Source organism: Protopterus annectens, chromosome 14.part0 (assembly GCF_019279795.1).
Source record: "Protopterus annectens isolate FY-2018-M chromosome 14.part0, PAN1.0, whole genome shotgun sequence".
Classification (NCBI taxonomy): Eukaryota; Metazoa; Chordata; order Ceratodontiformes; family Protopteridae; genus Protopterus; species Protopterus annectens.
Window position 1 is genome coordinate 794,255,805 of NC_056748.1, and position 24,180 is coordinate 794,279,984.

Sequence of the window (24,180 nt, forward strand, 5' to 3'; positions counted from 1 at the left end):
GTTTAAAATGGGTACTAGTATATCTTTTTAGATGTACAAATTAGGATAGAAAATTCTGGACTATACTCTTCTGTACATAGGAAATTTGAATCAGGAACACAATATGTACATGGTGACAATTGTCACCCTGTGCATACTTTACATGCATTACCATTTGGTGAGATGATTCGGGTCTCTAGATTGTGTAATAACCTAAATGATTTTAAGCATGATCTCAAAGTTATGGTGGAAATGTTTAAAAAAAAAAAAAGAGAATACACTCAAGAGATATTGGAAAATTGTTGGGAAAGATTCCTTACTAAAATTAATGTATGTCAGAATAATACAAGATATAAAAGAGTAATGTATAGTACTAATAGAGTATTAAAATATACAATTTATTTTACTACATTTAACATATTTAGCTTTAAAGTCATTGAATTGCTTAGATATCATTGGGCCTATTTTACCGGACAAAAAAAGTGTATATACTTGGTTAGATAACCCTCTTGGGATATCCTATAGGAAGGGTAAAAATATAAAAATTTTTTTAGTGAGAAGTAAATTCTTTATGCTAGTAATGAATGTAGATCGTCCAAAAGTTTTAACAGGCAGTTTTGTCTGTGGTAAATGTAAGGTATGTAAATATGTAGTTAGTTTTTTTTTTAGAATTAATGGTACAATGTTTAATAGTAAAGAACAATTGTTCTGTGATACCGTAAGGTGTAATTTATGCTTTAAAGTGTCCTTGTAATTTATTTTACATTGGACAAGAGACAATTTAAAGTGAGGCTTATGGAACATACAAGGGACATCAAAAATAATAAAGAAGAGTCCTATAGCTAGACACTTCCATGAATTCAATAGCTGCAGTGAAGTTTTAAAGGCCACTATTTTAGAAAAAAATGAGGTTTCTCTTTTTGATACTGAGCTGATTAAGCGTCAACTTTTATTTAAGGAAGCCATATATATTCTTAAATTTAACACAGTATATCCTAAGGGGTTAAATGAAGATTTTAATTGGAGGGTGCTTATTTGAATATGTAATTGTTTTGCTTAATTGAATTATTGGTGAGCATTTTATATAACTTGCTGCTATCATTCAGTGTACTGTTTCACTCCTTGAAGGCTTTTTTAGCAAAGACGTCAGAGTATTCAGTTGGTGCTCCACACCAGAGGTCAACCAGTCACTGGTTAGATCAGACCATAAACTAATCACTCTGGATGTCAACACCACACCACCACCTTCAACCAAGGAAGCCACAGTGAAAAACTTTTCTATAGCAAACTTCACCTTACTTAAGACAGAAGTGTTAAGTTTCACAGCTCCCACGCTAAAGGATAACAGTATCCAAGTTGCAGGAACCTTTACAAATGCACTCTGAGCACCTACAAGGATGCATGGGTCAATTTGCATCCCTGGCAAAACCAAGACTCACTCCCCTAAGAGAAGGAAACCAGTCTGTTAGGACTCCTGCCATAAACAGGCTATACAATAGGCGGAGGAAACTAGTTGAGAAAAAAAGCACATCCCAAAAAGGAAAGACATCCCTCATCAGTATCCGTAAGAAACTAAAGGTCCATCAAAATCCTCCAAGGCCAACTTCGAAAGAAAAATAGCCAAGGATTCGAAAGATCACCACAAAGCCTTCTTAAGCTGTCAAGAATCTAAATGGCAACTCTCAGACATGCTCTGAGCTAGTGCAAAATAGCACAAAATATACTGAACCCACTGATATTGCCAACATCCTGGCAGATAGATTCAGTGCAAACTTCACCCCCTCTCACCCCCAAAAGGGCCTACAACAACACCGGAAAAGTGTAGTGTCCCGGAAATCACAGACGCACAGGTGAAAACAGCACTTTCAAAAGCCAAAAGCACAGCGTCATTGGGGCCAGATGGTGTTCCAGGCTGCATTTCGCACGAACTACAGAACAAACTAACCCCCCACCTAAACACACTGTGCAACCTCAGCCTCTCCACAGGCTACGTGCCCATAGAATGACGCACAGCAAAAAAGTTATGTCTTACCATTATGTTCCATCTGTATTGTTGATCCTCGTTCAGTCATTACGCATGGGTATCGGTTCCGAGTTCGGAACAGAGCCAGCCATTTTCCAAGCTTGTGTCAGCTTCAAACTCTCACGCTAAACTCTTACCCACAACCCCCCTGTTACCTCAGATTGAGTTTGCAAGTTAAAGAAGGTAGAGGCTACCTCTGGTCAAATAACTTGAGAACTGGATGGTGAGATCCACTAGAAACCACAGGAGGGGGAAGGAGGGAGGGTCGCAATGACAATGAGGATCAACAATACAGATGGAACGTTATGGTAAGACATAACTTCTTTATCTGATATTGTTAATCCTCGTTCATTCCTTACGCATGGGACAGAGTCCCCAGCTACCTCTATCCCTGGGAGGCTCTCATGGAAGGACATTCCTGAGTACCACAGAACCAAAAGATGCTCTCCCCTGGAGGCCAAATCCAATTTGTAATGATTGATGAAGGTATGAGGCGTAGCCCAAGTTGCAGCTGCACAGATGTCATGTAAAGAAGCTCTGGTATGGAAGGCAGCTGAAGTTGCCACCGACCTTGTTGAATGAGCTTTCATGGTAGTAGGCAACAAGGTATTAAGTTGTGTGTAAATAAAGGTCGCACAGTCCTTCAACCATCTAGCTAATGTGACCTTAGCAACAGCAGATCCTAATCTAGATCCAGAAAAAGTCAAAAATAACTGGTCAGATTTACGAAAGGGCCTAGTCCTGTTTAAGTACAAACAAATTTGCCTGTGGATATATCTAGGGTATGTAGACCATACTCTCCTCTGTTTAAATGACTGGGAAAGAAAACTGGCAATTCAATGGCTTGATTAATGGACATTTCAGAGATCACTTTAGGCAGAAATGATGGATTAGTTCTCAGAGACACTATCTCTCTAAAAAATCAAGTATGGACTCTTGATACATAAAGCTTTAAGTTCAGAACTACGCCTGGCAGAAGTAATAGCAACCAAAAACAAGGTTTTCCATGACAAATACTTGGTCGCAAGAAGAGGCTGGTTCGAAAGGTGCCACTGTCAGAGCTTGTAGAACTAATGATAAATCCCATGGTTGAATAGGTTCTCTAAAAGGTGGCTTCAGATGATTCACACCTTTTATGAAGGTCTTGCACAATTTATGGGACATAAGAGAGGAATCTTGGTTGCTTTCATGAAAATTAGAAATTGCAGCCAAATGAACTCTAATGGTAGAGGCCGACAGACCCGATTGAAACAGGTCGGCCAGATAGTCTAGTATTATCGACACTGGTGCTGAAAAAGGGTCTAATTGCTTATCTTTCAGCCAACAGGTAAATCTTTTCCACTTGCTCAGTAAGTAATTGTAGTGGAAGATTTGAGAAGCAATGAGAATATCATGTACTGGTAAAGATCATTCTGCCTGGCAATCAAGGGAATTGGAGTAGCCAAGCCGTTAGCTTCAGGCTGTTCAAGTTGGAATGAATCAGGTTCTGTGGGTGAGAGACCAACTCCGGGATTGGATGGAGAATCCATGGTCGATCTAGTAGGTGAGGCCAAAGGAATGGGAACCAAATCTGTCGGGGCCAATATGGTGCTATGAGGATTACCTTGCTCTTCAACCACCGGGCTTTCTTCAGAAACTGGGAAATGAGAGGAAAGGGCGGAAATGCGTACAGAAGACCCGAGGGCCAATCGTGGACTAGAGCGTCCCTGGGTGACTGTCCAGGAGGGGGAATCAGGGCGAAGTAGTGGCTGCATTTGTAGTTGGTCAGGGATGCAAAGAGGTCGCAGCAAGGACAGCCCCAGCGGTGGTAGATCCCCGCCGCTATCAAGGGATTCAGGGACTACTCGTGAGGTTGAAGAATGCACCTGCTGAGTCTGTCTGCTATCATATTGGAACTCCCGAGAAATGTGCGTTACTAGAAGAAAACGGTTGGTAGCCATCGCCCACTGCCATATCCTCTCGACAAAGGGGGTTAGATTTGGTTCCACCTTGCTTGTTGATGTACCAGACCACCGCCATGTTGTCTGATTGAATCGCAACTGTCCCACATGGCAGCAAGGGATGGAATGCTTGCAACGCCAGAAGCACCGCCCTCAGCTCTAGAACATTTATATGCAGATGGGGCTCCAGTTGGGACCAAGTGCCTTGGATGGTCTGTCCTGGAAATAGCCCCCCCCCAACCCAATCAGGGAGGCGTCCGTGGTCACTGTGGCCTTGGGTTGCTGGGGGGAGAAGGGGCAAGACCATTGTGAGGGCTCGTGTGTCATCCAATTTAAATCCTGTTTGCAGCTGTGGGTTACTCGAATCATGGCTGAAAGAGGATGCTGAAAAGCATACCATTGGGTGAGCAGTAGCCATTGTAGAAGCTTCATGTGAAACCTGGCCAGGGGAACAATAGTGATGGTGGCTGCCATGGAACCCAACAGCTGTAGAACCGAGTGAGCCGTGGAATTTTCCTTTGAAAGGATTGGAATTAGTTGTTGCTTTATCCTTAAAATTCTGTGCTCTGGAATAGCAGCTCTGCAGTTTTTTGCGTCCAAGATAACCCTATGAATTCTGTCGACTGAGATGGGTTGAGATTGGATTTCTGCCAGTTTATGGTTATGCGTAGCCTTTGAGCAGCGAAGAGAGAGTATGCCAGGGCTTTTTCCCAAAGATGTCTGGTGGGGGCGGAAATGAGACCGTCATCTAGGTATGGAAACACCTGGAATCCTTGAAGCCGCAAGTGAGCTGTGACAACTGCCATGCACTTTGTGAACACTCTGGGGGCTGTAGAGAGTCCGAAGGGCAGTACTCTGAACTGGTAGTGACTGGCTCCTGCACGGAAGCGCAGAAATCTTCTTGATGGCCTGTCCACCTTTATGTGGTAGTACACATCTTGAACATCAAGAGCTCATCCCATCATCTTTTTCCAAAAGCAGGAGGATAGACTGTATAGTGACCATCCGGAATTTTTGTACACACTCAAACTTGTTCAATACAGTGAGATCCAAAATTGGTCTCCAGTCCCTGGTTTTCTTTGGCACCAAAAATAGTCTTGAGTAGAATCCGGATCTTATCTGGTCTGGAGTGACTATTTGGATTACTTTTTCTTAAGCTTTTCTGTCTCTAGTGCTGCTTCTTCCCTTTGACTGGGTAGAATGTCAGGAAGATTTTTTTGAAGGTACGGGACAAAGATCTAAGGGGATATGATGACCTCTGGTTATGATCCTTTGTACCCAAGAATTGGTGGTGATGGTTAGCCAGGCAGAAAGGTACAAAAAGTAACATCCCCCAACCACCTCCAGAGGAAAGGAGTTGGGCTGCTCTTCAAAAGCGCTGGTAGGATTGACCTGGGAAAGAATCCCTGGAACCCTGGTTATGCTGCCCCCTTTGCCCCACAAGGAGAGTCTTCCCTGTGAGTTTCCCCCTCTGCCTCTGGAGGAGAACTCGGCCTGTGTGTTACGGAAAGGACCCTGAGATTTCTTGAACCATATCTTCTCACTCTTTTGGTTTCAGGAGAAAGCACGTTGAGGGGAAGAATAACTGACAACTACGGCAGAAATGGTCTTACCGTCCTATTCACATCTGGCCAGTGTGCTTTTAACTTTGGGCCCAAACAATGAGGAGGGCTCAATGGGGGCATTAAGAAAGACTTAAAAAGTTCTGCCAAGTTGCACAAGCGCATCCAGATGTGTCGTTTCAAGACCGCAGCTGAACCTGCCGTTCTAGCTGCTCCTTCTGATCCGTGAGATATCAATCACACAGAGGAGTTAGATGTAGACTCGATGGTGGCCAGCTGAGAGGCCACTTTGTCACGGACCTCAGACACTGCACCAGCCAAGGTTTCAGAGAGCTCAGAAGCCAGATCCCTTTGAAGCCTGGTAAAATGTGCCATATAATTCAGGGACCTGATAGCAAAGGTCGCTGAAGCAAAGGTGAATTTCCCCATTCTGTCCAGGGCCAGGGACTCCCCGTTAGGCAGATGGACAGTCTGGACCTTTGGACCAATGGAGATCTGAAACAGGAGGGGACAAGATGTTATCTGGCCTCTGGGGAATAGCTTTGACAGTATCAGGGGCCTTCCAAGCATGCTGCACGATTAACTTGACAAGTTCATCAGCAGGTAGAGTAACCCAAGAGGTAGGGGGCTGGGGGCGAAAAGCCTGCAGGAACACAAATTCCTCAGGGGTCGGATTAGAGGACTGCCAGTAACCTCTCTGTTTCAGGATTTTGACAATATCACCAAAGGATACCTCAGAGGGTGACAGAGGGGATCCTTCCCCCTCATCGAAATCTGTCTTTTCGGTGAGGGATTCCTCTGTGGAGTCCATGTGCTTCCTCTTACACGAACTTTTCCGGTGGACCTCCTCAGCGGGAGAAGCTAGGGAAGACAATGGAAAGGGGTATTCCTGAGGCCTTTGCACCCAGTATCCGCTAGGTGCGACTTGTGAAACCAGTGTACCAGGAGGGCAGAGGTATAGACAGTCTGGTATCAACAGCAGCGGCAAAAGCCTTCTCCATCAGTTGGAAGGCAGGTCCACCTGAAGAGGAGTGTATGTCTAGGACAGGGGGCAGTACTCCCCTAAGTGGCTCAGCCTGCCGACCCGGAGTCCCTGGATGGCTGTGGAGCAGCAAGCTATGCGTATCACAGCTGACATCCTGGGTCGTAGCAAAACTTTCCTGCCATGAAGGCAACTGCGGTTCCTTACTGAGATCCATAAAGGGAATCACAGAAGGGGAAGACTTTACTATATCCATGGACTTCATAGGCAATGAAGGAGGAGAATAAGGTGTCATTGGAGATGGGTGATCACCTCCCAAGGAAGGATAGTTCCCGAGGGGTGGAATACCTCTGGCCAAAAATGCCTGGACCACAGGACTCAACACATGTTCGGAAAGGTGTCTAGTGGACCTCACAGAGACTGAGGGAGAAAGAGGCCTATCCACAAGAGGCAGACTCTGTGCCCATCTCATCTGACTGCACAGAGGACAACAGTACTGAGAAAGACTGAACTACTGTAGTCTGCACCTATGTCATTGGTGCCAATGTCACTGTCTGCACAGACACAGGGATCGGTGCCGATGTCATTGTCTGCACAGACACAGGGATCAGTGCCAAAGTGGTTGTCGGTGCCAAAGTTGTAAACGACAAAACTGGAGTCAACAATAAAGGCCTCGGTTCGTGGAAGATCTCGGAGCAGATGTGGTCAAGGTCTGTGCCAACTGAACGGTTGGTGCCGATACAGTGGTAATGGTCTGAACAGAGGAGCCCCTCGGTGCCGATATGTAGAAGGCTGCAGGAGAAGACGGAGCCAAAATCACTAATGAAGCCGAAGGTCTGGGCACCAAAAGCACTGGGGCTGACAGAGCTCTGGACATGAAATTTTTGCCTTTTTTTGGGTTTTGGTTAGTGAGAGTCCCCAGCCGGGGACGAAAGCAAGGATTTAAGCCTTCGTAGAAAAGTACAGTTGTGTACACTTACCATAAATTTAGATGTTAGAGTGTATTCACTGTTGCAGTCATTACACTTGGGTTATCCTGCTGGCAGGCTACCCTCAGTCGGCTTGAATTCCAAAGTCTAGGTCCGGTGTCGGTTGCTGTCACTTCTTCCCTGACGGCAGTGCGCTAGGGGTATAAAAGATGCAGCAGACATCATTTTTTTCAGTTTTTCTTGCCACAGATGTCAGGTGCCCCCAAAAAGGGTAGGCAAAAAATAAGCCAATAAAACATGCATGCACCAAAATATGAAATACCCTCATCTACAAGCAAATACACCACATAAGTTGTGTAGATTAGAGAAGTGCAGATAAGTTCCAGCAAAGATATGGGGGATGGTGGGTGGGTAGCCTGGACTGCAACAGTGAATACACTCGAACATCTACATTTATGGTAAGTGTACACAACTGTACTATGTTCTTCGTGTTTCAGTGTTGCAGTAATTACACTTGGGTTGAATCCCAAAGCTAAGCTTGGGAGGCCGGAGCTAAATAGCATTAGGAGCGGCTATGAGGCCCTGCAGAACTGCAGTGGCAAAGCCTGCCCTGGATTTAGAGTAGAGTGGTAAATGATGGTGCTTTGTAAAGGTGTGCACTGAACTCCAGGTAGCAGCCTCTAAAATGTTTTTGGTTGGTACTCCCCTGAGGAAGGCTGCTTAAGTGGCTGCTGCTCTGGTTGAATGTGGCCTAATGCCCTTAGGCACTGGCTTGCCATGTTGTGAATAGCAGAAACGAATGCAGTGGCCTATCCACTTGGAGATGGTCTGCTTTGAGATAGCCTTTCCTTGTGATCCTGCACCATATGCCACTAGTAGTTGCTCTGTCTTTCTGAAAGCTTTGGTTCTGTTCAAGTAGAAGCGTAGCCGTCTGTGTATGTCCAAAGAATGCAGAATTCTCTCCCCCTTGCTCTGTGGGTTTGGATAAAAAGTAGGCAGATGAATAGTTTGGTTAAGGGCCACACTGGACACTAACAGGCATAAATGTCGGGTTTGTCCTCAGAGAAACCCTGTCTGGAGAAACAATGATAAAAGGTTCTACAGCCATGAGTGCCTGTAGCTCTGAGACTCGTCTTGCAGAGGTTATTGCTAGGAGCAGAGCTGTTTTCCAAGATAAAAACAATATATCAGCTGTAGCGGCTGGCTCAAAGGAAGGCAGGGTGAGCTTTTCCAAGACATATTTGAGGTCCCATGCAGGTATTGGTGACGATCTTGGAGGCCTTAAGTTTTTGGCTCATCTGAGGGACTGCCTTAACAAGGGATGAAAAAAGATTGGTGGCTCTGTATTGTAATGAGCTGAAATGGAAGAGCCATGAATTTTAATTGATGAAAAAGATAGGCCTTTGTCCAGCATCTCAGTTAAGTATTGCAAAATCTGAGGAATATTTGGTACAGCTGTGTCAATTCCTTGTGCCTGGTTCCAAGCACAGAATCTCTTCCATGTTCCAGTGTAAGATTTTCTGGTACTAGGCCTTCTGGCCTCCAAAATGACATCCATCACAGATTTAAGGTCTTTAGCTGGCTGTGCAGGATCTGATTGTTTTGCTGGGATAGCAGATGAGGTATGTGAGGGAAGGTCCAAGCCGGGCATCGAGACAAGTTCCTTAGGATTGGATATCAGTACTGGCGGGGCCAGTCTGGGGCAATCAGTATCATCTTTGACTTCTCTTGTCTGACCTTTAGGAGTACCTTGGGAAGGAGAGGCAGTGGAGGAAAGGCATATACTGCTAAGCTTTTCCAGCTGAAAGATAGGGTGTCCACTTTCCATGCTTGTCTGTGTTAAGTCCTTGTGCAGAATCTTTTTAGTTGGTAGTTGTGAGGAGAGGCAAATGGATCTATATCTGGGCATCCCCATTTCCTTGTTAGCATGCTGAAGACTTGTGGATCCAATTTCCACTTGTGGGGATCCATGAGGTTTCTGATAAGTTCGTCTGCTAGAGTATTTATCTTTCCTGGCAGGAATTGTGCCTGCAGATGTTCTTGGTAAGTCAATGCTAAGTCCCACAAAGTCATGGCTAGTCTGCAAAGGGGGTAAGAATGAGTGCCTCCCCTGCTTGTTTATATTCCACATGACCATGGTGGTGTCTGTCTATCAGTAGTTGTCCTAGATGAAGTAGGCCCTTGAAGGCTGTCTGGGCATTCTGAACAGCTAGCATCCCTTTTTGATTGATAAGTAGATGCATTTTGGTTTGCGGAGCATGTGCCTTGAATACATCTTTCAGCCATGTGGGCCCCCCAGGCATAATCTGATGCATCCGTTGTTAAGGTTTGCCTGGCTGGGGGTAAAGTGAATGGCTGTCCCTTGTTCTGGTGACAAGCCTTCGCCCACCATCGAAACTCCTGTTGCAGGCAGGGAATGAGGGTAATTAATGCTTCCAGGCTGTGGCAATGTTGAGTCCAAACACTTTTTAGGTACCATTGAAGTTTCCTCATATGCAGTCTCGAATATGGACTTAGCAGAATGCAGGATGCCATGAAGCCCAAAGCCTGCAGAATTTTTCTTGCAGATAACTGGGCCCTTGTTGCTAGGTAGTCAGTTGCCTTTGTCTGGCATGAGATAAGCCATCTGGGCAGTTGTATTTAAGCTTGCACCTAGGAATATTATCTCTTGAGAGGGTACTAGTTTTGATTTCTTTTCGATGACTGTGTACCCTAGGCCTGTTAGAAATCTCTTTACAAACACCAGATGCTGCTGTAGTAGAATGTCCTTGCTCTCTGCTTGAATGATGCAGTCATCCAAGTAAGGATATATTTGTATTCCTGTTTGTCTGCAGAATGCAACTACTGGTGCCAGGCACTTTGTGAAGACCCTGGGCGCAGTAGATAAGCCAAAGGGCAGTGCAGAGAATTGGTAGTGCATTGAGCCAGCTTTGAATCTGAGGTAGAATCTTCTGCATGTTTGTCTGATTGGGACATGTGGGTATGCCTCTTTTAGGTCTAAAGTCACAAGCCAAGCCTTCTTGCCCAGCATGGGCAGAAGTTGCTGTAGAGTCAACATTTTGAATTTTGGTATATCTAGATATGTGTTTAGAATAGATAGGTCCAGTATTGGTCTCCAGGTCTTGTCCTTTCTTGGTACCAAGAACAGTCTTGAATAAAATCCTTGTCCCTGCTCTTGTTCTGGTACTTGTTGACTGGCCCTCATGTCCATGAGGGATGAGACTTGCTTTTGTGCCTCTGCCCATTGATATTTTGGCAGGTCTGGCCAACCGTTTGTCCTTGGCAGGGTATGGAAATGAAACCTGTAGCCTTGTGACACTGTCTAGGACTCATTTGCCCTGGGTTATTATGTGCCAATTTTGAGAAAAAAAGTGCTAGTTTTTCCCCTAAAGGTGCTGCCAGAAGATAAGTGCTTGGTGCAGGCAAGGGGAAGTCATTGGGACTGTTTCCTGTATGGCTGTGATTTGTCTTCTCCACGTTTGGAGGTAGAAGCACCCCATTGTTTAGACCTGTACGAACTTTGGGGCTGGGATCTGCCTCTTGGGCGTCTGTATCTGCCCCTTTGTGGTCTGACACTGGAAAGGGCCAATTCTTTGTAGGCCAGTGTCTGCTAAATCCTGGAGGCTGTACCTGTAAGAAATCCTTAACAGTTTGCATAGATTTAGCTTTGTCCTCCATTTTCTTTAACACTTCTTCTGCTTTAACACCAAACAAGTTATCATGCTGTAATGGAGCATCTAATAATTTTGCTTTGACATAATCAGGCAGATTTTGTTCCTTTAACCAAGCATGCCTCCTGATGACAGAACCAGTAACAGCGGCCCTGCAGGAGGCCTCCAAAGAATCAAAACCACATTGCAAAGTATGCTTTCCAACTTGTTCAGCTGCAAGCAATAAATCCTGCATTTCTTTGTTTTCTGCACATTCAGAATTTATCAACATTTTCTGTTTAAGCAGTGACGTAATATATTGTTGATATTTAAGCATATGAAACTGACAATTTAAACCCCTTATAGCCAAGGTAGCAGAAGTGTAAATCTTTTTTCCCCATCTGTCCAATGCCCTAGAATCCCTGTCAGAGGGGGTAGGGTTTTTTGCAGCAGAAGCCTGGACCCCCTTGGGACCCTGACAGATAGTTTCTGGGTCAGCAGCAGGGTTTTTGAAAAGGAATTTAAGAGAGTCAGGAACCCTGCAATACCTGTCCGGCTTAACAGGAGCTGGAGGTAAGGAGTAAGGGGTCAGACTGGACTCTGAAAATACATCTACAATATCTAACACAGGTGGAATAGCTAGGGGCCTGTGCTGTGGAAGTAAAAGGAAGTCTCTGAGCCTGTTCTTAGATTCTGAAAAATCTTGGCTCTCCCAGTGGAAATGCTCCCTCATGGTATGCAAGGTTTCCCCAAAAGAGTAATCCTCAGGAGGAGAGGCTGAAGGGATAGATTCTTCAGCATCAGAATCCTCATAGGGAGGAAGAGAGTAATTCCTGATCAGAAGAGGAATCAGATGAAATGGAAACTTGATCTGAAGATTCATATTCTGTCTCTTGCCTAGGCCTTTTATCAGGTGGGGGATGGGTACCCCTGATCAAAGCAAGTTTTCTGCCATTTTGAGCATCTGTTTTTTGGGCATGGAGGCCTGTCCATGAGGCTGTTGTACTTGTTTCTTTGTCTTTAAAGGTGCTTTAGTCTTTGCCTTTGAAGCTGAAGTCGTTTTAATGTATAATTGAGTAGGTCTGAAAACACCCTCAAAAGCCGATGCCTGCTCAGTGGCTCCAGACCCATCTGAGGGAATAGTCTCCGAAGGTCCAATACCTTGAGCTTCCAGCGGCCTAGTAGACTCCACTTGGGAATCGGAAGTGGCCTGTGGGTCTAAGGTAGCGGGTGTCAGGGGCTGCGAAGGCGCCTCACTGAGAACCTGTGAGACTCTTTCTTTGCATTTCTTGTGAATTCCGGTAGTCTGAAAGCTATCCCACGACATTTTATAATTAAATCTTCTGCCAAAATACTGCAATGCAAAATCGTACAGACGCTTAATAGTGCGTTGGTTAAATCTAGCAAAAAACCGACAACTAGCAACGTCGTGGTCAGGGCCTAGGCAAGGAATACAGTAAGGATGAAAGTCCTTATGACGTATTTGCTTCCCACAAGAAATACAATTGTTAACTTTTTGTGACATCGGTCTGGAGCAAGAAAAGAGTTTCCCCAACGGGGTACTTGGCTTTAAATGAAGGCTTCGGATCTGAAATTCGAACACGAAAATCTCAGGAGTCGGCTGACCAGCACTTGCAAACTGCTTATGCTTCGGGCACCGCATGGCAAGAAAGACTGGTGAAAATGGCGTCGGCTGCATCTTTTATAACCCTGGCGCACTGACGTCAGGGAAGAGGCGACAGCAACAGACGGACCTAAACTTTGGAATTCAGGCCGACTGAGGGTAGCCTGCCAGCAGGATAACCCAAGTGTAATGACTGCAACAGTGAAACACTAAGAACATCATCCATTTTCTTATGGGCTTTAGGGGGGGGGGGGTTGAGACCTCTGACCCAGAAATAGCCTCTGAAAAGGGAGATTTTAGAAGTCTCTTCAATATCAGCTTGTTTTTCCTTTCTAACAAAGTTTTATTAGAAAAGTTCTAACAAATAGTACAAGGTGGTTCAAAAGATAAATGGGAAGCTCCCAAACAATAAACACAGAGTGTGCATCAGAAGTAGGCAGTTTGTGTCCAAAATCAGAACCCCGCTTAAACCCCGGACTACCTTTTTTATCTGCCATATTAACTAATAGAAAAGTACCAACAATGGTACAAGAGAGTACCCGAAGGTATGAAAGAGAAAGGGAAAAATTACCAACGATGGTAAAGAAAAAATTACCTTGCGGTAAAAATGGTAAGTAAAGGACAGAAAAAACCTGAGGAAATTATGAACGCTAGATGCAATAGGGCAAGACACAATAAAATATCAACTTTTATGACAGAAAAGTAATCTGTAAAGCAGTTAACTGTACTTCGCTCAAGAGAAGTAGTTTGACATGACCGGATGGCAGTGCGGCAAACGAAACCTGGGGTAACGGAGAGGGGGATTGTGGTTAAGAGTTTAGCTCGAGAGCTTGAAGCTGACACGAGCTTGGAAAATGGCTGGCTCAGTTTAGAGCTCGGAACCGATACCCATGCGTAAGGAATGAATGAGGATTAACAATATCAGATCGGTTATTCCGCTCCACAAAGGAGGGGCCACAACTGACTTTGGTAACTACCGCCCCCATAAGCCTGACTAGCCTGCTCTGCAAGGCTATGGAGCTCATCATCATGGAACTCATTAACAAAGACATTGGGAACCTCCAAACACTTGACCCAACCCAGTTCGGCTTTCAGAGCAGATTCATGCCTACTAAACCTGGTTTACTTCTTCGAAACAGTCACCAAGGCCATAGATGAGGGGAAGGTAGTTCACACAGGCAACTTTGACCTTGCCAAGGCTTTTTACACAATTCCCCACTCAGGAATTATAGAAAAACTCAACAGCCTGAACATAAACCCCTATGTCACGAGATGGGTTGCCAACTGGCTTACAGAGAACTCACACGGTAAGAATAGCGGGCTCCAGGTCCAACTCTAAACCAGTCACAAGTGGTGTCCCACAAGATTCGGTCCTCGGACCCCTACTGTTTGGCATATACTTCTCAGAAGTACAGGCAAACACAGGACTATGGCTAACCAAGTTCGCAGATGACTGCAAACTGGGAGCTGTAGTTGACTCTCCGGCTGACACGGACATTCTCCAAAAGGGCCTTATTGAATCGGACACCTGGTGTCAAAGTCATGGTCTCAAGCTAAATGCCAAAAAATGCATAGTTATCCCGTTTGGGGAAAAACAAAACACCTATGAATTACCACATAGCTGGCAGCCCCCTTAATACAGAAGAGGTAATAAGAGATCTGGCGACCCAGGTAGATAGTAATCTCTCGTTTGACAACCATATTGCCAAAGTAGTTAGGAAATCCTTCTATGTAGCCCATCTAATTACTTAAGGGTCCGCATCTAGAAATAAAGAGGTTATAGTGCCCTTCTACTCGTCACTCATCAGACCCATCACAGAGTACTATGTCCCATTTGGGATATACCTCACAAAACACTTCCAACAGCTGGAAAGACCACAAAAATACCTCACCAAGAGGATTACTGGCCTCAAACATATGTCTTATGCAGCCGACCGGAAAATCTCCAGCTGTACTCAGTCGGATCTCTCTTACGCAGAGGTGATCTCTGCCTGACTTACAAAGCCATGTCCAACTCAGAATTGATGGACACGCTCCACCTAAAGAAATCCAAGTCACTGCGAGCCACTCGCTCCAGTGAGCTAAACCTCGTCACAACAATAACTAGAACATGCTGGAGGGATAGATTCCTGTCACAGAGACTCCCCATGCTTTGGAACAAAATTCTTAACTACATTAGGCAGAGCACCTCACTAACACTCTTCAAGAGAAACCTTGACGAGTGGATGGGTAACAGAAAATACACCCCTGGGATCACTTCATTGGCTCTTCTTGACAGAGGCTCAGTTAATCAATGGGGCAGCAAAAGCTGACACACTGGCTAAGCTTATAAATGCCCTCGGTCAGATAGCCTAGTACCTACCATTGAACCTATACAGCATACAGAGTTTTAGTTATTTAAGTAAAACAATAATGGTAGACAATGGTAGCTATGAATAACTTTTAAAGAGTAGAAAGAGAAGACTTAGGATAAAAGAAATTACCAATGATAGTACTTAAGAGTACCCAACAGTAAAAGGGTAGGCAGAGTACAGCCTGGACAGCACTCAAACTTGTGGGAACAAGGGAGGGGGACAGAGTGAAAGACAGGTATAGATATATCATTTAATATAACAAGAACAAATTTACAACTGCATAATATTGAAAGATTCACTCTAAGGATCAAGAGAAGGATATCCACTTCTGAGCAATATGGTGGCACATGGGATGTTACTTCGGTGGGAAATTATGGGTAAGGGAGGAGCCACAGGGATGGATCCATGAATCTAGGGAAGTGGCTAAAATGGATCAGAGGTTGGACCAGAGACCCATCAGTTCAGGAATTAATTAAAATGACATCAGATGTAAATTATTTATATCAGATTTTTCCTCACAAGAAGAAACTGCAGACAAAACAGTCCTCATTTCACAACTGGAACAAAACAACATATCTGCCTTCCAATTCAAAACCTGCAGAAGCATACATTTTCCCTTATGGGTTTACAGGCAAGTACTATACTAGCTGGCCTTGGGGGACATTTTAAGCCTAGATAATTTCCCTTTTTGTACTCAAAATAATCTATCCCATTTGGTTATAAATTAGCCTCATCTCTATCATGGTCAATAATTACATGTTATCCCTAATAAGAATTTGGATCATACCAAAGATAATTTGTAGGGACCCAAGTATTTAGGAGCTTCGCCTGTCCATTAATGATACAGGGGGAAGTCCTGGGGTACATTTTCTGTTTCCCATCCACAGATCTAAACTGTGCTTGAAAACTGACAGGGATGAACTTGGTTCCACATCAACAGTAGCCTCTGCGAGATATACCTGTCCCTCCAAACCTTTATCTTGACGCTGCAGAAGAGGTTTACATCCCTAGACTATTTCTGATGTGCAATAAATCCATCAAGTAAAGGGTTGGAGGACACCTTGTATACCAAACACAAATCACCTCTTAGCAGTTGGCAGGAAACAAAGTATATTAAAGCTTCAATTCGGTCCATGTAGGATATATTGCTTAGACCTCATATTCCTTTAGTAAGGTATCTCTGTGGGCATTCAAGTTGTTGCGCCTGTCTAGACAGATGCATTCGAAAGGGGGCATTACATTCAATGACTGGCCTAATGAGGGCTGAGTAAAGGAAGACAATGACATCAGTAGATTTAAACTCAATCCCTTTGTTTACAAGTTGTACAATACAGAAGGACTAACAACCACAGATGCATGTTGGTCAAAGGTTAGGTCACAAGCTCCCAAACAGGTGGGGTGTCTGCACAGAAATGCACATTTATCAATAATCTTCCTATACTTATCAGAAAAGGAATGGAATTAACTAAATGTTTAGCAGCAGTTTAACTAAAGCTGTGTAAGTTTGGGAAAAGTGCTTAAAAAAAAAAAAAACCAAACTGAGGAACTTCACACATCTTGTTTACCTTTTTAGGGACGACTATTTGGCTATCAGGAAAACTGCGGACAGTAACATCCTCCAAAGCTGAAAGTGGTGGAATGGGTGACTGTTCCGAAAATTCTTTCTATAACAGCTCATAGTGTTTTCTGAGAATGAAAAATGTCAGTGTTCTGCCACTGAAAAGACTGGCACATTCCGGAAATGGTCTGAAAAAGATACCCCCCTCAGGGAGACTCAAATGAGCTCTCCATGAAGTCTGAACCAGAAATATGAGAAGAAAACCCTGCATTCATCCCTTCGTCTTCCTGTCCAGATTCACAAATTTGAATTTCATCTGGAAAAGAGGTATCCCTCTTACTTTTATCAGAAACTACTTTTTAAGAAGGACCAAAAGCCTGAATTAAACTCTTACCCAGGTCCAGTGAACTACTCCTTTCTAAGGAAACTTAAAAAAGATAAATACATGTTTAGTTTTCCATTTGTTTTTGACAGAAAAATTGGGCCAGCTGTTATTAATGGTAGCAGCAGCTTCCCTGGGGATGGGCACAACATTCTGACAAAACATGAAGCTTACCCTAACTCCCTTCTCCCATGACATACAAAAGTGGATCTCTCTTGCCCACTGAGGGGCCCTTAACAGCCACAGAGGACGTGGTAACTCCTTGATCCACAGTAGCTCTAGGAGTTATACCAAAGGGATGCAGGGGTAAAAGATGAGTAGTCTGAGGTAAAAGTTATGGGCACAGCAGTCACACACCTGCAGCTAAGGCAAAATGGTAGCCTGCTCTGTTGGCAAGGAATGTTTGTTTAACTTTTTTTCTTTTTGTGGATGGACGGAGGACTGACCAAAATACAGTTTATTCCATGGTTAGGCTAAAACTTGTGCCTCTTTCCTGGGGGAAACCAGCAACAAAAGCAGGTAAAAACTTAAAGTCTTAAACGTCACAGTTTTCACTTACAGTAGAAAACACTTAAAAACAATCTGCCACCCCCAAAAGTAACGGACTCTTCACAGCAAAAATGCTTTTTAATTTGAACTTTTAAAAGGACGTGAAAAAGAGCACTCTGGTTTAAAAGTACAACACAGTCTCTTGATAGTCTGTTAAAACACAAATTCCTAGCTTTAAATAACTTTCCTTAACAGGAAAGAGATATAAAATAAACACTTTGTTTTTAAATGTAAGATCCCCCGCAAAAGGGAACTTATCTGCTCAGCAAAACAGCACAAGCAGACCATTGAACCGCGAAAGCCTCAAAGGCGTGCACTCTTCAGTGGCAGGAAAGCTCTAAAAGGCTTGGCACCCAAATCTGTCATTTTGGAAAGCTTGGCTTGAACTGACTGATGATTTGGGCACGAGGAAGAACTCCTGAAGCTATGAAAGCTGTCCGGCCACTTACAGCCTGCGCAGGATATAACCCATAAAGCTAAGGCTACTGCATCAGTTATCAGTATGATAAATATTTCATGCATCTGAGTTTACTGTTGTCACTACAGGGTGTCAAAGCCAACAGTCCTACAGTTCCAGAGTGCCTATGAAATGCATCAGTTTCATTAATTGCCAAGTTGAGAAAAGAGGATTAATCATGATCGGCAGCTACTCACTAGTGTCCCTGAGCATTTTAAGGTACTGTCGCTGTCCCAGAGAATACTTTTTTGATGATTGATACATATATATTTTTTTTCACTTTAGAATTTTACAAGATTTGTAAAAAATCCACTGCCAATCATGAGCGGACCGGAGATCCGCTGTGGCAACCCCTAACCGGGAAAAGCCAAAAGTCTTTTTTGATGAGACCAACTCCAAGTGTGTTCTGATGACAGCAATAACTCAGAGCAAAGCTATTATCCAATCGCATACATCTCTTATGCAGTAGAATTGGTCTGATCAAGAGGATCACAAAGACTGTATTGAAGTGATCGAGTAAAGCCCTGCTAAACAGCTCAGTACACAAATTAAGCAGCCAGGATCAAACCTGATCACATTTGTAAAGCTGAGGAATCTTTGCAGCTTATTAATTTTGACACTCTCCCATACCACAAATGCCGGCAAGTGAACGAAGCCTGCCATGACAACAGCCAGAGTAATACCATTAAGTAGAGCTGTACGGACCCATTACAATCACTTTCTGTAACTAAAATCCACGTTTAAGTTATCCTATTGTGAGCATAACACTTGCATATTTAAGACAAATAAAAGTCTCATTCCTGCTCCACAGCCTTCCTGTTATGAACACAATGGCCTTTGCACTTGGGTTAAATTTCTAAACAATTACCGACCATACTGTAATAAAACATTCCATAAGACCTATAGGTATAAAGTGAAGCAGAGGCACAGTACCTTGATAACATGTATAACATTGAATGGAGACAAAAATGCAAAGTGCTCACTGATGCTGGTCTTCGTACTGGAGCAGTCTCTTCTCAATACATCTATTTCAGATCTGATTGAAAGTGAAGAGAAATTTATGAAAAACAATGTAGATAACAGTCATGACAATGCTGAAAATGACATGCAATCGAACATGTCTAAATTGTGAATGCATTTATTACTTAATTGAACATGCACCAACTAGCCTAAAGTTAAATATTAACCAGTAAAAAGAAAAGACCTACTTGCCTGTGGAAAGGGGTCCACTTCACTTTGATGAAAAACCTATTTGTCAAATACCTTTTTGTCAATCCCTATTTGTTGAAGCCTTATTTCATCGAATGTTAATTAAAGCAAAAGTTTCCCTGGGGGGAAAAAAATTGCTTGACAACAAAACTTTGTCACAAATTTCACAAAATTTAAACCCACCCAGGTTGGGAGCTGCACACTCCCCTTAACTGAATATACCAACTCCAAGATCACATTACAGCGGGGAAAAGGGCAAATTTCCGATGATGGCCAAGCATTTCCCTTGGGAAAGTATTTGCTTAAATGAACGTTTGACGGATTAAGGCTTCGACGAATAGGGTTCAACAAAAAGGTATTCGACAAATAGGATTTTTGAAAAAAGTGAAGTAGACCTGTGGAACGATGATATAAATTAAACAGCAATATGAAAAAGGATGATTTTTCAATGCGAATCACCTATCAACACTCAAGCAGAACTGACACTTCAGTTATGTACAAATACAATAGTATGGCTTACAAAATTGTTAGTAATTGATTTGCTATGCAAACGTAATTCAGATTTATATCCTACAGCTGCTTCATAAAAGCTGCCTATGTCATTAGTAACTACACTGACAACAGGTAAAGTTGCATTCTTACCTTAAGTTAGTTGTGCTATTTAAAAGGTCAAAACCAAACTTACTCACAGCAAATCTTACTGATAATTCTTTTTATCAATTAATCTGCTTTGTAGATTTATTTCAGAAATGCAGTGATTCGTTGCTGCTGCTGCTTCATAAAAGCTGTTTACATACTCTCTAGCTTTGACTCTTGACAAAAGATTATACTTTATTTGGTCACACACCTAGTAGCATTGCTGTTTAAACATGCTAAAAATATTTCAATTGATAACTCATTCTGTTATGGGTGCTCCTCAGATGCAGATGTTATGCTAGCTTGTTTATAAACTAGTACTTTGTAAGATAGGTTTTGAGTGATCTTTAGCCCTTAGTTTGTACTGCATATTTCATATTTACAGATATTTATAAAACATAGTTGCAAAGCAACAGTAAACTCTTAATAGAGCACTTCAAGCAGAAACTGAAAAAAATATATATAAAGGGCACAGCTGATGAGATTACAGTGTTGTCCCAGTCTGTCTTGTCAAACCACGGTTCCATTACTTGGAATTAAAGCAACAAGTAACTTTCAGCTTTGAAAATCCTCAGTAAAAATGTCAATGACTTCTTTGCAATAAACTATTACACATTTGCTTCTGATATACAATTTAGACCACCTATGAAAAGCTCTTGCAAAATATGAAAAAAATAATGGAGACAATAAAGCCTTTAAAATAAAATATTTTGGAAGCTTCAGGTCTTGTTTTCCTTCTGAGTCACTCGAAGTGTTAAACTTCCTGGCTTCCAAAGCTCAGGAAATTTGTGAAGTTGCTCTCAGTTGATAGGCTTGTTTATCTTCTTAAAATTAATAGGTTTACAGCTCCAGAGAAGGGAAAGAATGCAACTTTTACAAGACAGCACAAAATGTAAAAACTGAATTTTGAACCTGAAAAGCTTTATGACCTCACTGAGTGTGAAATAAAGTGTAAAAGGTACCTTACTGTGCGACAGGCAAAAAGATACAACAGCAGGGGAGACAAATTCTTAGAGAAAGTACTGTAAAATTGAATTCAGTCACTACATGGTGTGGATGGAAGAATCTGACAAGTATAAAAATACAGGATGGAAAAAAAAACAGCTAAATCATGCTTTTTTAATAAGCAGAAGTATGTATGGGGATCATTCTCTAGGGACAAATATCCTCTAGGGAAAGGAAACACTACAGTTACATCATGATTGTCCCTTTTTTTCCATATTTGTTCCTTAGAACTGACCTGACTCTGCTGTTAGAAGTACATCTGTATGAGTGACAAAGGAAGGCAGGCTGGTATAGTACATTGTACACACAATGATCAACCATAGCTACTTCTATATTAAGCGCATAACTTTCAGATCTGCACCAATCCAGTCCATATATTGCAATGTATTGTACTAGGCTCCTTAGACAGCTTGGGTGGTCTCATGATAAAATGTTCTTCAAAATCGTGTAAATCTATGGCTAGCCATCTCCTTTTGTGCACCTCACACACAGGCCTTAACTTATTACATCATCATTGATCATGGGAGTTATAAAATAATTTTCTAATAAATACATAAAGGTTTATATCATATTTTGTAGTTACAGCTGCCTAACTCAACCTGGAGGCAGTGAGCACCAGTGCGCCACTGGATAGTGCAGGAGCTTGAGGTTAGCAGAGATCAAAGAGTTGCCAAATGAAGCTTGAGAGCTCCATCTAAACATTTAAAATGTTTAGCAAAGGTACAAAACGAAGCTTTTGTTGAGGCAGCAAACAATTTACTGAAGACTTCTTAAAGGTGGCTGAAACTGCAAACAATCTTGTGGAATGGCTGTGGGTTTGGGTTGCTAACTTCACTGACCAGAACAGAAGGTATTACAATTAGCCACCCACCTGGAAAGTGTTATCTTCAAACACCTTCGCCCAAAGTTTACTATATGCAAAGTAAACATCTGTCGGTGATGCATCTTACTGACTTTGGTCTGGTCTATGAAAAAAACACACTTGGCTGCTCAAGTCTAGACAATTTAATTTATGCCTTCCTCTGTTTGAAAATTGAGAAAAAGGGACAAGACTGAATGGTTCTGGTTTGGGTCTGAAGGTAACTTCAGCAAAAAGTTGGATTAGTTCTTAGTACTACACTGCCTTTACGGAAAGCATTATAAGTGGCGGCTGGGAATAAACTTGACATCCAGAAACTCTCCTGGCAGAAGTAATACCAACTAAAAATGCTTTCAGAGAAAAAATTTAGATCCATCTTTGTTGCTGGTTCAAAAGGGGAGTGAGGTCAACTCTTCCAGCAGGAAGTTCCATGGAGGGATTGACTGATGATCCCTGACTGAGCTTAAACCTTAGCCAAAAATCTCCAATAAAAACAGTAGGACTACAAAAAAAATGGGGCTGTGAATGATCTAGTGCTTGGCACATTACCCACAGTACATCTGCCATTTACTCTTACAAGTCACCCTTGTAGATACTTAAGGGATGCAATTAGCAACTGGAATATCCTGGGAGGGTAAAACAGGTCTCTGGCCACCACTGAAACAGAAGAGAAGAAACCATGTGGTTAATTTGATAGTGGATGTCTGGGTGAGACTTGCAAGATGAGTAACAAATGAAGTGGATGCTGCTAGCAACTGCATCCGTGGTGGCCATGACAAATTGCTATGACGGATAAAAGAGATGTCCCAACAACAGATTGCATGTGTAGTCAACTTTTCAGACACTTTCCAACACAATCTCAAAAAACTGACAATTTGGGATACTGAACCGTGAATTTAACAACTGCACGTTCTATGTTGTTTGTAGATCCCTCATAGTATTTGCCATGAAGAAAATACAGTAAGTTGCACTTACCATATCAGTTGATACTCCAATTAATCATGGCTGCAGTTGCCTTTGGCTATATGGGTTATGTCCTTGTCAAAATACAAATGGAGAGCTTCAGAAAGTTCTGGCATCCTCCTATATCTTCAATTTCAGGACTTTCTTGCCATACAGAGAGAGAAAGAGCTTAATCATGAATCTCAAAGATATAAACAGTAACAAGTAACTTTACATCCCAACAACTACACACAGATGTAGGGGAAAGTAGGGTAGGTACAGCTACTGCAGCAGTGACTATTTTGAACGTCTACTATAACATCAAGTACAATGTACACAACTGTACCAGGTTTGTCATTCTCACTATAGCAGTAGCCTTTGGCTATATGGGTGGATTATTAAAGCCTATCCAACCTGGGAGGAGGAAGGATAGCTTATCCAGGAGAATGATACTAGCAAAGCCAGTCTTGGAAAAGGAGTTTAATTTGTAATGTTTTGTAAAAGTATGTACAGAGAGCCATGTTGCTGTCTCTAGAATGCTTCTAGAGTCCATCCCCTTCCATTATGGTATCACAGAAGCCGAGGCTCTAGTATAATGTGCCTTAATACTGCCTGGAATATACCTGCCATGGTGGAAACAACAAAGCAATAGCTAAGGACAATCATATTAAAACAGTTTGCTTTGACAGGTTCTACTTTCATTCTAATGTCATAAGTAAAGAGCTGATCTGCTTTTCTAAAGGAATTAGCTCCTTCAAGATTGCACTTGCGCTGCCTATGTAGCATCCTTTCTCACTGGTTCTGTGGATCTGGATAGAACACTGGTAGACTAATAACCTGATTCAAAGTAAACTCTGAAAACCCTTTGGGCATAACTGAGGGATTTGGTTCTTAAAGCAACCCTTTCTATATTAAGAAACCAGATAGGGTTCACCCATCATGACAGCCTGCAAGTCAGATACTCTTGTACATATCCGAGCAACAAGTACAGTTCTTCCATGTGATGAATCTTAAATCAGCCTGATGAGTTGGCTCAGAGAGACTATCTTAACATTCCCAGCACAAAGTTAGGATCCCAAGTAGTAGCAACTTATTTTTCTAGAAGGTATAAGACGCAAAACCCCTTTCAGAAACTTTTACCAAAACAGACACACAAGGGGAGGACCCATGAGCAGACATGCTGAAATGACTGCTAGATGAACCTCTACAGAAGAACAAGAGATGCCAAAGTAAAGTAACTCACAAATGTTTAAGAACCAGTGGTGCATAATCGGATAATAATAGGACCCTGTTTTTTGGCTAGTAACAACCAAAAAATCTTTTTCACTTGCCAATCTAAGATATCCTAGTAGAAGTCTTTCTTGCCTCCTTTAGTACTGGCTGCACATATCCTCATGGCACAGGTGCCTAGAAGGTAACAAAACTGAATCATACAGGTATTTAGTTGAAGTTGTTTTAGACTGGGGTGTATTAAACTTCCCTGTATTGCGTCAGTAGGCCCAGTATGTGAGGAAGTTTTGGTTAATTCCACAGAAAGCAG

The 24,180-nt window shown here is 42.6% G+C and overlaps 1 protein-coding gene across 1 annotated transcript in view; it reads right to left on the reverse strand.

The window, feature by feature from the left end:
* LOC122788731 (SMC5-SMC6 complex localization factor protein 2-like) overlaps nt 1–24,180 on the reverse strand; it is a 909,214-nt gene that overhangs the window by 395,171 nt on the left and 489,863 nt on the right. The window contains exon 3 of the mRNA XM_044055623.1: nt 18,923–19,025. Within this exon, the coding sequence (XP_043911558.1) occupies nt 18,923–19,025 (103 nt within the window). The remainder of the gene's footprint in view (nt 1–18,922; nt 19,026–24,180) is intronic.